The following is a 16,152-nucleotide window of genomic DNA, read 5'->3' as shown; positions in this document are numbered from 1 at the left end:
TAAAAACTTCCCTATTTTGTGTCACTATGGAAAGTTTTTATATCATTAAATTTCATAGCTTTAGTAAAGTAATTATAATGTAGCCAGTTTTTAGTGGCATAATCAACCCCTTTCATTTTTAATGGACAGCTTCACTGTTACGTGCACTGAATGTAGCTGCTTTGACAAATATTCAGTCAAAAATCAAAATTGTCTTTGCTTTCACAGACATTTATTATCTTTACAGTGTGCAGAGATTGCACAATTGCGCTTTCCCATTTCCTGTTAAAAACTTGTTGTAAACAGACAGAACTCCAAATAGATTCTAAATTATGCTTGTTTTTAAATACATTATTAAGTCAGAGCGCACAGCAAGCTATGCCTTTAAGAAAAGCACACTTTCAGACAGCAGCCTAAGAACCATCACCATCCCACGTGGTAGCTCTGAAATTAAAACTACCAGGGAAAAATGTTTCTGTTCCCACTGCCTGATAATGAAAAAAAACAAAAACTAACAATTTTCTTGCAACATGTAGTGCAGGAGAAATCTGTGCAGATGGGAGATGTGCAATCGAGCCTTGTTACTATTACACTTGCCTCCTGACAACTGATTCATTTCTCTCACTCCCACCACTGATCACAGGCATCATACAACTAATACATCTTTATTCTTCCTGTTTTTCTTGCTTTGCACCACCCCACTGAGAGCGGACCCCAAGACGGCCAGATCCAGCAGGTGGAATTATTGGCAACTTTTCTTAAAAATGAACACACCCCAGGACACTAAAGGGGGTTTTGTTCCCTTATGGGTTGTTTAAAAACAAATGTCTCCACTTCCACAATATCTTTGCAGAGAAAGTGCTTGCCTGAATCGGTGGCTTCTTGGGTTGCAAAACAAACCATACAGTTCCTCTGTAGCTCTCTAGGAGAAACCCCTTCCTGTCCATCACTCCAGAGGCTTTCCCACAAGTCCACTTTCCGTTCCTCTTAGGAAAACTCTGCTTTCCTTCTTATCCTCAGCACTTCAGCACAATGCTCCAAAGCATTCCCCCACCCTGTGCACTCTTGCCACTCTCAAGGAAGAAACCTTCTCCTCATCTCTCTAGACATCTCTGTCCTTTGAAAGATATCAGGAGACGGGATAAGAAGGAAAGGCAGCCTGTCTTTTTCTCTGATCCCCATCTGTGGCCTTTCCAAAGAACACAGAGTACCCACGCAAATAGGAACAAATGTACAAATATCTTACGCCCTTCCAACCCCTCCATGTCCACACGTGCACAATCTTCCCTGATCTGAATGGTGCATCTTGGCTCCTGGGGCAACAGTTCACTTCACCTGGCTTTTCCTCTTGGCTCTCTCCTATGAAGCATGCTCCGCCCCATATTGCTTGTCCCTATACCCAGGTGTCCTATCCTCTTGCAGGAACCACCTGTCTCTTGAAGCCCCTGCACTCCTGCCAGCATTATCCACATTTCCCAGACCTCTGCTTTGCCAAGACACTGCTGAATGCCCTAGCCTGACCTGGCTCTCCCAGGGGTAGTCAGCACTTCTGGACCAATTCGACCTGTTTTATTTCTACTTTGGCCTTTCCCATCTATCTCTGGGGTTTTGATAACTCACACTGTATTTTGTACCATTCTTGGTCTATGTTTCTCATTGTGTGAGCCCCTGCTCCTCCCATTACTGGATATTATCCCAGGACCTTAGTCTCATCATTAGCCTTTTCTGGTGAACCACAGAGCAACTGCAAATCTTATATATATATATATATATATATATATATATATATATATATTCATTCATAATTATTGATTGTAAAGGAGGATTATGTCAACTACTTCTAAAAGGAGGTGAGATTAATTTCATCTAGCTGTCTAGATCAAGAGTCTGGATAAAAGGCAGTATAATGGTTGCACTGTGTGCATTTCGTAGAATGAGAGCAAATATTTCCCGAGAGGAACTAACTGCTAACCATATGCTTAAAATGCTTTAGAAATCATTATTTAAGAGGTAGTGAATTAAAAAGGTATGCCCTGCAGAGTTCCATAGAAGGAAGAAAGCATGGTATGTCAGAGCAGGACACAGCTAAGAAACAAAATGAACACTAACTGTTCCTGTGTCCGGATACGGTGACATCAGGACAACTTTATGCTTATGGAGTAGTTCAGACCTTTCCTATTGACCCCGGAAAATCTGGCTCTTGCTCACTGGAATCTGGCCTGAAGGCACTAATTCCTTTCACAACTATCTCTCTATTCTGTTTGTATTTATAGGTCTCCCTTGCATTTTGTTCCAAATTACTCTTCACTTCCTTTTTCAGTTTCCTAGTTTCAGAAACATAAATGACGAAGTAAACACACCAGTTCACAAACTTCCTTTGAGATTTCTGCTTTAGCCAGGGAACTGCAGTTAATGTTTTCTTTTCTGTTCCAAGTTATTGGTACCGATATTAGCAAATTGCTTCTCTGTAAACTGGCATTCTTTTGGAGGAGGAGGATGTTCCATTCCTCTTTTTACATCTGTCTGACATGGCTGTGTGACTGTCTGACATTACAGAATCTTATAATCACACAGTCATAGAATCATGGTGAAATCTTCCGCAGCTTTTCCTTCCCTAAAGGCATTTATTATTTCTCACACTGTAGTAAGTGCAAGTTGAGAATCAATTACTTTTTCAGCCATGTTATAGTTGAGAGATATAATGAAAATAGTGATAAAAGGGAGGACGTTCTCTCTAAAATACTGCCCTAATATAAAGAAAGGGCAAGCAACTGAGAAAGTAGGTGTCCACGTCATGTCTATATGGAAAGGCATTTTATAAAGAAAGGAACAGCAAAAAGGATTAGAGACCTAGAAGACATAGCCAGTGAATTAAAAAGGGAAGGACTAGTTCTGCTTTAAGAAAATATAAAGAGGGAGAGGAGACATGCAAGAGCTATCAAATTTATAAGAACCTGTCTCAGAAAATGCTAGAGCAGAACAGCGCATAAGTAGCCTTAAATTACACTTTCTTTAGATGTCCATTAGGGTAAACTTTCAAATGTCATGAATGAATAAGCAAAAAGACACACTCTTTCACAGGACGGTAAAGACAAATCCTTACTGACCTTTAAGAACATGCTAGGTCAGGAAAAGTGGATGTTTGTTTGTGTATAGAAGTTTAAGAATCCCATCCCTCCTTCCTGTTATTTTTACTTTTATGATCAATTGTTCCGTTGAAGAAGACACACATACTTTTACTTAGAACCAGACTTTTAATGCCTACTTAGTGAACAAATGTAGAATAAAAACTCATTTACATGTATTCCATACACACACAAAATATTTTAATTTAAACAAAAAGTCTGTCAAAAGTCTAAAATATCAAAAATATCAAATTAAATAAGGACCTTCTCTAGACTAAGAGCCTTGAGCCTTTTTCTTTTGTTTACATTTGGCATAAAATACACTGGAAAAGTGAAAAAGAAAACCTGTATGTGAGCCTACTGTACATTTTTAGGGTTTATGAACCTAGAGAACATGATTGCAATGCTATCAGCTCCATCATGGTGGAAGTCTAGAATGATATTCAAAGAATTAACACGCTTGGACAGGGGGAAGTAGGTTAGAAATTAAAAAATACTTCCTAATGGTAAGTTTCATTAGGCTTTGAAAAAATGGCCTAAAAAGGTATGAAATCTTCACTGATATTGGAGACTTCAAGAATAAATTTTATGTACTTTTTCTGGGTATGAATTAAGTATAATTCATCCTGCCTATCCCTCTTTCCGCAGAATCCTTTGAGATCGTTATTCTACTATTTAAATGATAACGTATTTCTACTCACAATATATTCCTATCTCTTATTACAGTTGATCTTTCAATGCTAATGTGACAGAATTAGAGCAGAATGAAAACAATTTACACTTTCTATACAGATGAGGGAAATGTGTTAACTCAGATATTACAGGTATTACAGGCAACATGAAGGGTTTCTGTGGGTACCTCAGTAGCAAAAGGAAGATGTGGAGTAGGCTGCCTAGCAGCTAGTCCTGCTTTGAGCAGGCACATGCTTCAGTTGAGTTCAGAAATCCCATCCAACCTGAGCAAGTCTGCCAGTCTTTGCTGGAGATTGAGGTGACACAGGATAACAACAGACCTGGATATACCTTTTGGGGCATGCTAAGGAGCATATTCTCACAGTTGCCTGTGGTGAGCATGGTTCTTCTTGTGCCTAAAGTGACACTGGACCCAGGCAGAGACTGAAACTAGCTGAGAGTTCACTTACACAGATCTATGTGCATGCTCAACAGTCCTCCCAGGTATGACAGTTTGTGAGCAGATCTCTGTATCTGCCTTGCAAGTTTGCTTGTTCTTGCAAGTATAGAAAGCAAGAAGCATCCCGTGCAAATTGAACTAGAGAAAGTCACTTTGCCTTAAGAATTCTTGTATTCCAGCACTTTAATTCCTTTCAAAATAATGCCCAAAATTACTCTGCTTATTACACTGTTGCCTGCTCATTTTGTTCAATATTGGTCACAAGCCAATTTGATTCATGAGTTCCAGGGTCAGCATCACCACGGTATATGGCATTGTCGAAACTGGTTGGAATTGCTTGTCGATCACGCCGTTTTTTATAGAAGAAATAGAATGCAAGGCCAGTCCCTGCTAGCACAAAGAAGATCAGTATAACAATCATCCCACCTAAATTGTTTCCAGATGAAGCAGCAGCTTCCTTTTTCGATGCTGTGAAAGACAAACAGAACAATTACTAGAAATGGCCAAAGACTGTGACTGCATATAACAAACATCTAAGTAAACTGAGTGAACGGTAAAAGTACTGAACAAACATAACAGCAGTTCAAATTGAAGCATGCTCCAGATGGACAATGCAAAACTGGGCTCAATCTCTTGTATGTTCCTTTTAAAAGGAGCGTTATATTGTACTACCGTATACTATTAGTAAAGCAAAAAAAAAAAAAAAGAAGAAAAAGAAATCAGTAAGACATGCAGTGTGAGAGAAGAGTTCTTTCAAACAGGTTACAGATGAAATCATCTGTGAAAGTTAAATGGGTATTTAAAGAAAACTTTTCTGAAGGCAATTTTACTTGTAAATAATAAACGCCTACTAACTTATTGAGATTTCAGTTTAATGGGCTTGTAAGAAACCAACTTACCTTTATTGATGGGTGAATCATGGGTTGGCTCAACTTCAGCAACTTTAAAATTAATATATATATATTAGACATAGTTTGAAAGCAATCCTTCAAAGATTAAATAAATACTGCATATATAATTTTCACTTTGCATTCCTATCCAATTTTAATTAAACATAGAATCACGGAATGGTTTGGGTTGGAAGGGACCTTAAAGATCATCCAGTTCCAACCCGCCTGCCATGGGCAGGGACACCTCCCACTAGAGCAGGTTGCTCCAAGCCCCATCCAACCTGACCTTGAACATTGCCAGGGATGGGGCAGCCACAGCTTCCCTGGGAACCTGTTCCAGTGTCTCACCACCCTCACAACTGAAGAATTTCTTCCTAATGTCTACTCTAAATCTCCCCTCTCTCAGTTTAAAGCCATTCCCCCTTGTTCTGTCACTACATGCCCTTGTAAGAAGTCCCTCTCCAGATTTCTTGTAGGCCTCTTTAGGCTCTAAGGTCTACCTGCTGCCTTCTCTTCTCCAGGCTGAACAACCCCAGCTCTCAGTCTGTCCTCATAAGGGAGGTGCTCTAGGCCCTGATCATCTTTGTGGTCCTCCTCTGGATCCAATTTAGTAGGTCCATGACTTTCTTATGTGGGAGCACCAGAAATTTACGTAGTACTTGGACATGAAAAATATATGAAAACATTTTCCCTGGCAATTCAGTCTATCTATAGCTTGAAGGATCCATAGAATATTCTTATTAAAAATATTTGCAAAAATAAAAAGGTTGTCCCACTATTAATTAGTTGCTTTGAACACTTTTTTTGGTAGGGGAGACAGATTTTCAAAGTTTTTACACTTCCACAGTGTAAGGTTTCACACTACACACTGAAGAACTAATTATTTTTACACTTGCAAAGGTGAAAAGCACATTTGTACTTAACAACATTTAAGCTGGTTTAGGCAACTTCCTTTTCCTCCCTCCATTGGTTGGGGAGTATGATTCAGTTAATTGCTTGCAGGCCTGGCTGGCTGGGCCTTACAAAACTCATGGATGACTCCATTGCCAACCTGCCAACATGTGGAGATTCACCATCAGGAGGCTCAATTGGTTCCACATTGCATCTATTATATTTGTGCAGTGGATCTCTTTGCCAGTGGCAAATCTGGCCTATTTCAAATTGTCTCCCCATTGATGTGTGCAAACAGAGCTGAGTCTGTGTGTATAAGGTGACTCACTCTAGCTGCATGGGTGCACACTGACATCCTTCATGCTGTGCACGCAAGGGAGACTCACCCAGCCTGTGACACGTTCAGAATTCATGTGGGTTGATATCCAAAATGCCACAGGGCCACAAGTAATCATTACAAATGAAATGTTCTATGCTCTTTGGTTGTCTTGTCATGTGTCCATGCGCCTGTATCAGCAGAGAAATGAACTGGGCCCCACTGCCCACCCTCACTTGATGATTTCCACTTGGTCATCCAGCACACTTCACTGGTACCAACCCCAATGGCAACACCTATCCTCTTTCTGCAGGAGCTCAGTGACTTTGCATTGCTTCCCCTTAGCTTAACTATCAGGATAGTGTCTGCCTTTCTTCTCAGCACTAGTTTAGTCATCTATTCTTGTCTACTGCCGCCTGCACTCTAACTATAATGACTGTGAATTTTGTCCACGCTCTCAATAGGTGATATGTTCTCCTAGCCTAAGGTACAACAAATGCCTAGGAATCAATACTTTTAAACGGAGTGGAGGAAACAGTGACTCAGATTCTTCAACATTATTTCTCATTGTTGTTAACAGAAGTTATTCTTGGCTTCGATGCAGATGCACATGCACCAGCATCAATACATAAAGTGTGCCCAGTGCATAAGCAGTTTGGCTTGATCTATATAACCACTACTTCTAAAATAACTCGGTGTACAGAAATTCAGAACTTACTTTTGGGGATTTTGCAAATAAAATTCTGGTCGACAGAGCAGTAATAGTTCCTCCAGGTTCCACTTGAGACATCCATGTCAACACAGTGTTCATCAAAAATTACTGTAGGCTCTCCTTTCTCCCAGTTGACAAAGTCTACTGCACTTCTGTCTGTCCATAACCATTCCCCTAAAATTAAAAGTATTACCTAGTGAGTGAATAAAGTGAGCAGTCATTTCTAGTCTACCAGGCATGATGACATCAGATACGGAATTTATTAGTTGATTAAATTAGTATCATTTAACTCTTTTAACACTCTTTTAACAACCAGAGATACTCAGATGGGAATGTAACAAATGCAAGTGCTCATAAACAAAATTAACTCCAGTAGCCTTCAGGGCCATGGCTGTCAGTGATGTAAGGAAGACATGCCCAAGCTACCCAAGGACTTATAGCTGAAGCCTGTGCCTGGGAGCCAAGTTCAAGGATACATATTGCTCAGAGATTTTATTTGTGTATCCAGAACCAGCAAATAGCTGCTTTATCAGAGCTGGATTAATCAATTATCTTTGCAGACTGAATTAGCTCCCTAAGGAGAGCTCCCTCCTCATTTTCTGCTGAGGCTCATCACATAGGAATAATTGCCATCTCTGTTCCCTCAGTGTGAGCTTTCATGGCAGTATATCGTGATATAACTCACAACTGCCACAATGCCACCCCTTCCTTCACACTGTCTGCAGCTGCACTTTCCTTTTGCCTCTGGTGGCAGTGTAGTGGGCCAGGTCAGGACCAAATCACTGCATTTGTACTGCTAGTTTTAAGCTAGAACAGATGAACCTGGCCCACCATGCAATAAGGTGCCTACCATTGCTGGTGGGGAGAGACAGGGACTTGGGCACCCATGGCCAAGGTCACTCACTGCAGCCCAGTCTAGACTTGCTCTGGAGATGTACACTGAAAGTCTCCCATAATTGCAGAATTGCCATAATATACAAACCAGGATCAGATTTGTAGTTAAAAAACAATAAAAAAAATAAGAAATGGTGCCAGGCAGCTCAGATGAGCTGCTGTCCCGTGTGGTTTAGAAACGTATTTCAATTTCAGGTTGCCTCATCTTTGAACTACAAGGCAACATTTTTCTTAAAAGACTAACACTGGTTATATGTCAAGCAATTTGAGTAAAAAAAAGCAACAGGAAATGTTTTAATCAACTGCAGTGCTAAGCTAGAAAATTTTACAGACAGAAATATACTCTAATCACAGTAAAGATACAGAAAGTGTGGTTTTGTTTTAAGAATTTTAGCAGAAAAGTTATTAAACATATAATAGTTGATTTCTCCCTGGTTATTTATTTAATATTAATGCATTAGTATTAAGTATGTTAGTGTTATTTAGTATTCCCTCTGTTTATTTAGTGTTTATTTTCACCTCAATATGCATTGTGAAACAATTACCATCAATATTTTTGAACAATCCTATCCAAAACTTTCTGAAGTCACTTGCAAGTGGAGACAAATAAAGTAAGAGAAAGTCCATTTCAGCAGAATCTTCTATGGAAACCAGAGAAGCACCTAAAAATATCAATTAAATATTACATCCAATTTCAGCAAGATTTTCCATTAGAAATTAATTATCTCAGAAAACATTCATGACATATTTCATGATCAGCCTTTTCATACAGTAGAAAAGCTTGATAATAAATTTAAATTAGCTGTAGTTTGTAATTGATATACATACACACATCTATGTATTATCTCTTCGTTCCGGATTAAAAAGTCAAGCACACAAACAATCTGTAAAATATCCTAATGAAAAAAGGCTCTTACCCATTTGAATACATGCCATGGATGCATCAGGCCAGCTTTCCTCAGAAGTGGTGTGAACGTAATAGCAATGACCACGGAAGGGAATCCATGATCTACCACGCTTCGGTTCAGGACAGTTTCCAGGAAGCTGTGGTGGTTCACTAGGGATTAACTCTATTAAAAAGACACACAGGTTTCAGTGAGGTCTTAAAAGCCAAGGTAAACATGTATTCTTGCACTGCTCGCCAGCCCTACCAGTTTGACAGTGATTCCAGAAAAGGCACTATCCCATAGACTTAAATAATCATAAAAGATTAAACTAACTGGTAATAAACTATACTGGTTGGAGCTGGTTCTCCAGTCTGCTAAGGAAGGCTTACAGCAGTCTAACTGCAATTGTGTTCAGCAAGGCAATTTTTCCTTAAACTTGCGAAGCAGAATGAAGAATGAGTCAGTATACCTAAAGGATCTCAATAGCACCCTAAGCCAGTGGCTTGTGTAGCAGTTTGTAGCAAGGGCGGTCAGAGAAGCTGTCTGTACCCTCCCATATACATACATCCTAAACTATGCAAAAGTAGCCTATTGCATTGCCTGATCAAAGCCAAAGCAGAGCTTGGATGAATATAAAATTTGTTCTGAAGTATGGTGCAGAGATCATAACTTTCATATATAATTTAAAATATCTTGGAAATTACATGCAATATTTGAGTTCTAATGTATCTCAACAGAAGCTTCCCAGGATCTTATCATTTAAACAAATCAATTTAGCTGCTACCTGAGAGAAATTTCTTATCTCCAAATATTATGAAAGATACTTTTAAATATAAAAATAAATTTGCAGGTCTTGACAACCAAGGGTGCAGAAAAGAATTATTGAATGTGGCATGAAATATTGCAGTTGTCTTTATGATGTGCATATGCTGACTGGCTTGTGAAATCACTCAAGACAGTTTGGATCTGGGAGTTCTTCTGTAATGAAAGCAATAGCTTATCACAAGGCATGCACTATCTATCACAATCTTTGAACCTGTGGGAAAGCTGCGTTCAAATAAAGCTATTAAGTTCTAGCTTCCCAAATCACATTTCTTCCATTTGCAACTTACCATTGGATTGTTTACAGATTGATAAAAAGGTTTCATTGCAAGATGCTGTCTTCCAAAACCCATCCATATCCAAATAGACACAGGCTGTGTTCTTATTTGGTTCTCCAGTGGCCCAGTTATGATACCTGCTCCTCCTTCTATCTGACCATATGTAACGGCCACTAGTCTAAAAGCAAATAACAATAAAGATCATGTCACTTACAAGCATCAGATTGAAAGAACATTAAGATTCCACATGAAGGTATATAAAAATTACGAAAAAATCAGAACCACAGTTTCTTGCACAAAATAAATTAGTCCTCTGCCATGAAAACATACCCGTCTGGCCCAGGCTTCCACTCTCCACAGCAATTAGGGCAGTGGTCCTACAGACATTCATTTAGTGCACAACCTACATTATGCAATATACACTGCTCATCTCATGAGCTAAATGGACAAAGGTCCTTGAAGTAACAAATGTGAATATAAAGTTGAAGATTTTATCAAAAGAGTCCACATATACACACATATCAAATAAAGATTGAAGAGAAACCACTGTTAGTATTCCTCTGACACAGCCTCCTCTCTATTTTTAGAAACAAATACAAAAAGTAGAAGTTCCACTGGAGAGAAGAACATTGATGACATTTCTCATGGGACACACACCACAGACCTCTGCCACCCATGCTAACAGGGTTTATTCTAGGCTTCTAGTTCTTGCAAGAACCAGCTACGGAAGATAAACTACACATATGGGGGGGGGGGTTCAGTGGATTTCACCACTATTAGCAGAGGATGATCAACATGAGTCACATCCATGGCTCCTGTCACCTACATCCTGTGCAGCCTAACTCCTTCTTCCTGTGTTCTTTGGAGTCAGGCTCCCATCCAGTTCTTTGTGCCACTTCTTTTCCTGTCGTTTTGACTTTGAAGTCCTTGGCCACATTTCATCCCAGGTTCCTGTCTAATCCTAGTTCCCCAGTGCCTGCTCCAGCTCCTGCACCAGTTCCTCTCACTTAAGCACCTGTGTCCTCTCTTAATCCTGTGTTCCACCAAGCTTCAGCTCTACCTCTCTCCTCTTGATTTCCTTACAACTCTGCTTCTGCAAGTATTTACTATGTCTTCTTTTTTTGTGTTCTTTTTACATGCCCCTAATAGAGGTTTCCCCTTTCAGACCTTCCCACTCTTCATGGACTGAGTTTGTTGGCAGTATTTCTCAAGACACTAGCTTCATCTCCAAAAACCAGCCCAAGGTGTTCTCATTGCCAGAGGTCTGTTCCTGCCTCTACGCTGCCCCTTCTCATTTGCCCTATTGCCCATCACAAGCTGTTGTAGTGCTAGGCTGTGAATTAAACCAAAACTAGAAATAACCTCACAAAGAACAAACTATTTTTAACCAGTCTTTTCTGTGGTGTGTTCAAAAATGTGTCTTGAGAAACAGCAATGCTCCCCTACATGAGCATGTGGTAGACCATAGCATAGGAAATGGAAACCTCACACCCACTTTTACCACTCAAGCCACTGTTTACCGCAGCTACGTCCTTGGTGGCCTTTGAAACATGGGCTGTGGCAGCGCAGCTCTCCCTTACATTATGGCCAAGCAAAGTTTTGATGTCTGCCACATGTTCATGGATCTGACCAATAGCACTCACACGGGAGCAAAGAGCTGTGGATCCTGTCAACCTCTGAGCAAGAAATATGGCTGATCTATGATAATCTAGGGTAGCGGTATGATTGTCACAAGCATTTGGTGGACTCACCGTGTTGCTGTTAAGACCAATCCATACAGGCTCCCCGTGCTTTAATATTTGTAACCACAGGTAAGATTCAGCATAAGGATCCAAAACGCTGGCAAGTTCTGAAGACTGGTCTCTGCAGTTCTTCTCTGCTTCTTCCCAGCTCATTTTGTAGTTGATGACTGCATAACGGTCATCACCATATTTGTTATAGCCAAACATTGGAACTACAGGTTGGGAGCTTTGCAGTTTGGGGTCTGTAATAAGCAAACAGACAAAATGAAAGTCAAATGTTTTATCTTGATTATACATATACCTGAGAGAAGATCTAGTGTACTGGAATAGTCAAGTAATTAAGAAAGGCTGGAATAACAAATTAAGATGTGTCCCAACCATCACTGCAGTGATGAAAGCCATGTTTTCTTCTTCTGTGGCAAAACTTTTTAGTTCTTGTGAGAATGACCTTTCGACATACTTAACTGTATCACCTCTAGGAACATGTTTTGTAAGCTCCAGACTTTCCCAAAGCATACTGCAACAATGTAGGGCATTAAAGGGAATAATTCCTTCACTTTTTCCATGGTATATTAGCATTTGTTTTATTTTTTACAAGGAATAGTTCTTGAAGAATTTATCCCTATTAAGACAAAGTACTGTTCTCTCTCTCTCCCTGATCTGATCACTAAAAATGATAAAATACATGATGATCCATAGTTTTTTAATTTTATTAATTCATTGGTCTAGTCCTTAAAATAGGAAAAAATTAAGTGTTTTTCTCCAAAAAAAATTAAATTCCTGCTCATTTTGTTAAAATATCCTGCAGTGCCTGTAACAGTGTCAGATTAATTTCAGTTAAAATAGGGTTGAATACAGGAAAGACATTTTTAATACCAGTTTGACATAATCATTTATGATTCAGCTGTACTAGGAAGTGGTGAAAGAAAACTCACCTGATTTTTTTTGGCATATGTAGCTTTTGCTTGCTTTACAGTCTTCATCTTTCCATTTTCCTGCCTGTTCAATAGGGTTCTTCTTCATAAAGACACAGTCTTCCTAGAGGGTAAATGAGATTCACAAGAAAAAGATGTAGATAGGTAAGAAACACTTCAGCTCCTTCTGGCCATCCAGACACAGCAATCACACACAGACCCACACAGATGAATTGTATGAAGGTCATCTATACGAACTCGAACAAGCAATGGTCAGGAGCAGTAGTATGACAATAATAATTTAGCCTGGATGGCAGCAGAGGTTGGACCTCACAGACCTTTTTCCCATTTTAGCTGAACTCAGAGAAATTCTGTCATGAAAAAGAGAGAAGCTTGGTAAAGCTAGCACAGGAGTACAGAAATAGCACTATCGAGCAGTATTCTACACTAGCCATTTTATAATTTTTGAATAACACTCAGTTTTGCCTTGCAATTAGAAATGGATAGCAGTGCTGAAAATTTCACAGCATGAAGAAAAGGACTTTCAGAATGAAGATTCAAGGGAGAAGATAAAACTAAGGAAGGAAGATCCAGTCTCCTTTGTTTGAGGATTTTGTTCAGTGAATTCATCTTAATAAGCTCAGCGCCAAGAAATGTACATACTCACAGTCATCTGGGTATTTTCGTCAAGCCTAAATAACACTCACTGTATCTCAGAATGATACTGTTACTGCTATGTTATGGCTTATTTGAATCCCTGAGCAGTCATAGTAAAGTGAGAGAAATTTCTCTTGTCTGAGTTTCGCGTAATGCTTCCAAACCTCTGCTGGATTCATACAGAATCACAACAAAACACAGAAGTTAAGTTAGAAAAAAATATGTGAAGGTAGATCTCTCGCATGAGTCCTCTGGTTTTAAAAAGCAATAGGATTACTAAAAATCTTCATAAAGGAAACTTTACGGAAAATACAGTTGTAGCTACATTACATGAAAATGCATGACATTTTATTCATCTGCCAAAGTTGTAATGTTTAAGTGATAAACAAATATTAATGTTTACCTTACTATAATAACTTCGGGAACCTTTTGCCCAGTTTGTATAGTAAACCGGGCTTCCATCTGTCCACAAGTATGTGTGCTCCTGATTTATGTCATTCAGTCCAATCCAAGCATCAGTTGCAGCATTTTTTAAGAGGGACATGAGGGAAGCTGAAGGAAAACAGAAAAATTGTACAAGGAGTGAAACTGAACGCACCTTTCCCCACAGTGCAGACTTTAGCGTGCATGGAACCAGGATGATGAGTTTTTGTTTTCTCTTTTTCAGTAAGGTGGCAATCTTATAATAAAAAATAAAAATAATACATAGTCATCTGATGTTAAAGCCAGAAAAAGTATTTCTAAACTCAAAGATGGGCAAATTTTTAAGAAAATGTGAATTTATGTGTGCACTCTCCCATGTTGTTCATCGTCTGAGGAAGCAGGGAAAATGTGTTAATGGCAGTACAGAAATTAACATGGGTACACTAAACCTTGGCATGTAGAAAACGAGTCTACAGACTGTGTACCCCCTTTTGTTCTTTGATAACTTCTTCGTAACCAGGCTTGATAACTTCATTTCTAAATAGGCATAACACAAATAAAACTACTTAATATCCAAATATGTATGCACTGGGATCTTATCTTTTTGGAAAGTCAGATGCTGTTTCCCATAGCTCCTGCCTAGACTGACTTTCCACTTGAAGAATGTCCTTTCTTTGCTATAGAAAAAGATATAAACCACAGGTACTGATGGGGTGAGCTAGGAGATGGTCCACGTGCAGCCTTCAGGACCTGAGGTATTACATTTCCAGAGCAAACATAAGGCCTCATTAAAATCCTGTAACGTGCTGAGCAGCAAGGGCAGGAGGCTGAGGTCCAGCAGAGCAAGGGGAACAGGGGGAAGTGGGGACTCCAGCATTGGAGCTTTCTGCTGCCTGAGGATGTGTCCTCCACTTGCCTCAGCAGCTAGGTGCATAGCAATTTGGTTGGGATATTACTCCCTTTGTGTGCTATTTTCACAAGCAAACTTTTTGTTAAAAAGAAAAAGACATTTTATTATATGACAAGCCCCTAATATAAAATCATAATATTTGAGTTCTTTTGTATGTCCTGTATTAATCCCAAAGCTATGATTTTGAAACTAGTCAAGACACTAAAACCTATGCAAGCAATTTTCCAAAGGTGTAATTTCTCTTTAAACATAACTTTACATTAATATGGCATAAATAACAGTATATATTTTAGAAGCTATAACACCTGTTTTAATCTGTTTATCAGGAATTACTTTATGTGTCATCCAGTATCAAAACATTGGTACTTTATACCTTGCATTTCCTTTCTTGATATAGTTGCCAGGTTTCCTCCAAAATCAATACAATTGTTCCGTGCAGCGTGCCACGTCAATGTATCATTTTCATTAAAGCCAAACACTTTGAAACACTGAAAAAGAGAAGTGTGCCAAATCTGTAAATGATCATTATAATATAAATTATATTATATAATATAATATATAATATATATATGATATATAATATATAAAATATATAAATTGTCATTATAATTTCTGATGAAAGCTTCTCTGTTTGTAACAAAAATGATAAGCTGGACATATTAAACAAAAAGAGAAGTCAGTTGACTTAACATTAATATCCGACTTGTCTTTAGGTCTTTCATAAAGAGAAGTTCTATAGTAGAAAACTAATATAAAACCCAATATTTTAGCATACAGTTAGAATATGTCAGTCTAATGTTTTAGTAAAACTTATGTTAAAGCTTCTGAGCACACTTCTGAGGTGTGACTGTGGGAGGAATACCTAAGAATACCTCAGAAAACAAACAAGTTTAAGATATGTTATTGATGCTGAACATCTCAGCTTCCGTTGCCCTGTTTGACAAACCAAGTTTTGTTCTCACAGGATAATCAATCACAGAAAGAGAACGATTCTGACATTATAAAGAAAACCAAAAATTTACCATTTCTTGTGATATGATTTAACCAAGATGTCATTAGACAGCTTTGCCAGAGTCAAGCAACCAAAATGTGCTAATTAAAGCATGCAACTGAAAAGTTAATCAGGCAATTTGGGGGCAATTAGCTTTTATAGCTTCATTGATGATAATCTATGGATTTTAAATACATACAGGCTCTTATCCTGAACTTTTGTCTTTTGAGAAGGCTAAGAGTGATCTTACATAATAAAATGTGTTGAAGCTTTATTTAAAAACCTTAACAGATTATATTAAAAAAGACTCATAAATTTGCCAAGGGAAGGTGCCTTTGACGATTAAGACGCCAATACATAGTAGGCAAGGGACTAATAAGTGTCCAGGCAACATGTGACAGGCAGACAAGCTCAGTGCAATATATGAGAATATACAACAGCTCCACACAAGTTGTTCAGCCATCCTTGGCAACACAAAACACCAGCAAACATATGACATGAAGTTTTCTTCTGGTACGTCTCATGACCTCCTTAATAACTTCTGTGATCCCAATAGAGGCTATAATTTCTATTTCAGAAATCATACTTT

General features: G+C 38.7%; 1 protein-coding gene across 1 annotated transcript in view; it reads right to left on the bottom strand.

Moving 5' to 3' along the window:
• Positions 1-3,283: 3,283 nt before the first annotated feature.
• Positions 3,284-16,152, bottom strand: part of LOC130611631 (macrophage mannose receptor 1-like) — a 30,598-nt gene continuing 17,729 nt past the window's right edge. Inside the window, exons 21-30 of the mRNA XM_057432542.1 lie at positions 14,946-15,060; positions 13,643-13,791; positions 12,604-12,706; positions 11,678-11,910; positions 9,939-10,104; positions 8,857-9,009; positions 8,485-8,601; positions 7,052-7,219; positions 5,136-5,177; positions 3,284-4,704 (exon numbers count right to left, since the gene is read on the bottom strand). Of these exons, the coding sequence (XP_057288525.1) occupies positions 4,460-4,704; positions 5,136-5,177; positions 7,052-7,219; positions 8,485-8,601; positions 8,857-9,009; positions 9,939-10,104; positions 11,678-11,910; positions 12,604-12,706; positions 13,643-13,791; positions 14,946-15,060 (1,491 nt within the window). The 3' untranslated portion in view covers positions 3,284-4,459. The remainder of the gene's footprint in view (positions 4,705-5,135; positions 5,178-7,051; positions 7,220-8,484; positions 8,602-8,856; positions 9,010-9,938; positions 10,105-11,677; positions 11,911-12,603; positions 12,707-13,642; positions 13,792-14,945; positions 15,061-16,152) is intronic.

The sequence above is a fragment of the Pezoporus wallicus genome, unplaced genomic scaffold (assembly GCF_028554395.1).
Source record: "Pezoporus wallicus isolate ANWC-B61680 ecotype Strahan unplaced genomic scaffold, APGP_CSIRO_Pwel_v1 scaffold_2584, whole genome shotgun sequence".
Classification (NCBI taxonomy): domain Eukaryota; kingdom Metazoa; phylum Chordata; class Aves; order Psittaciformes; family Psittacidae; genus Pezoporus; species Pezoporus wallicus.
This window is presented reverse-complemented; position numbering and strand designations above follow the sequence as displayed.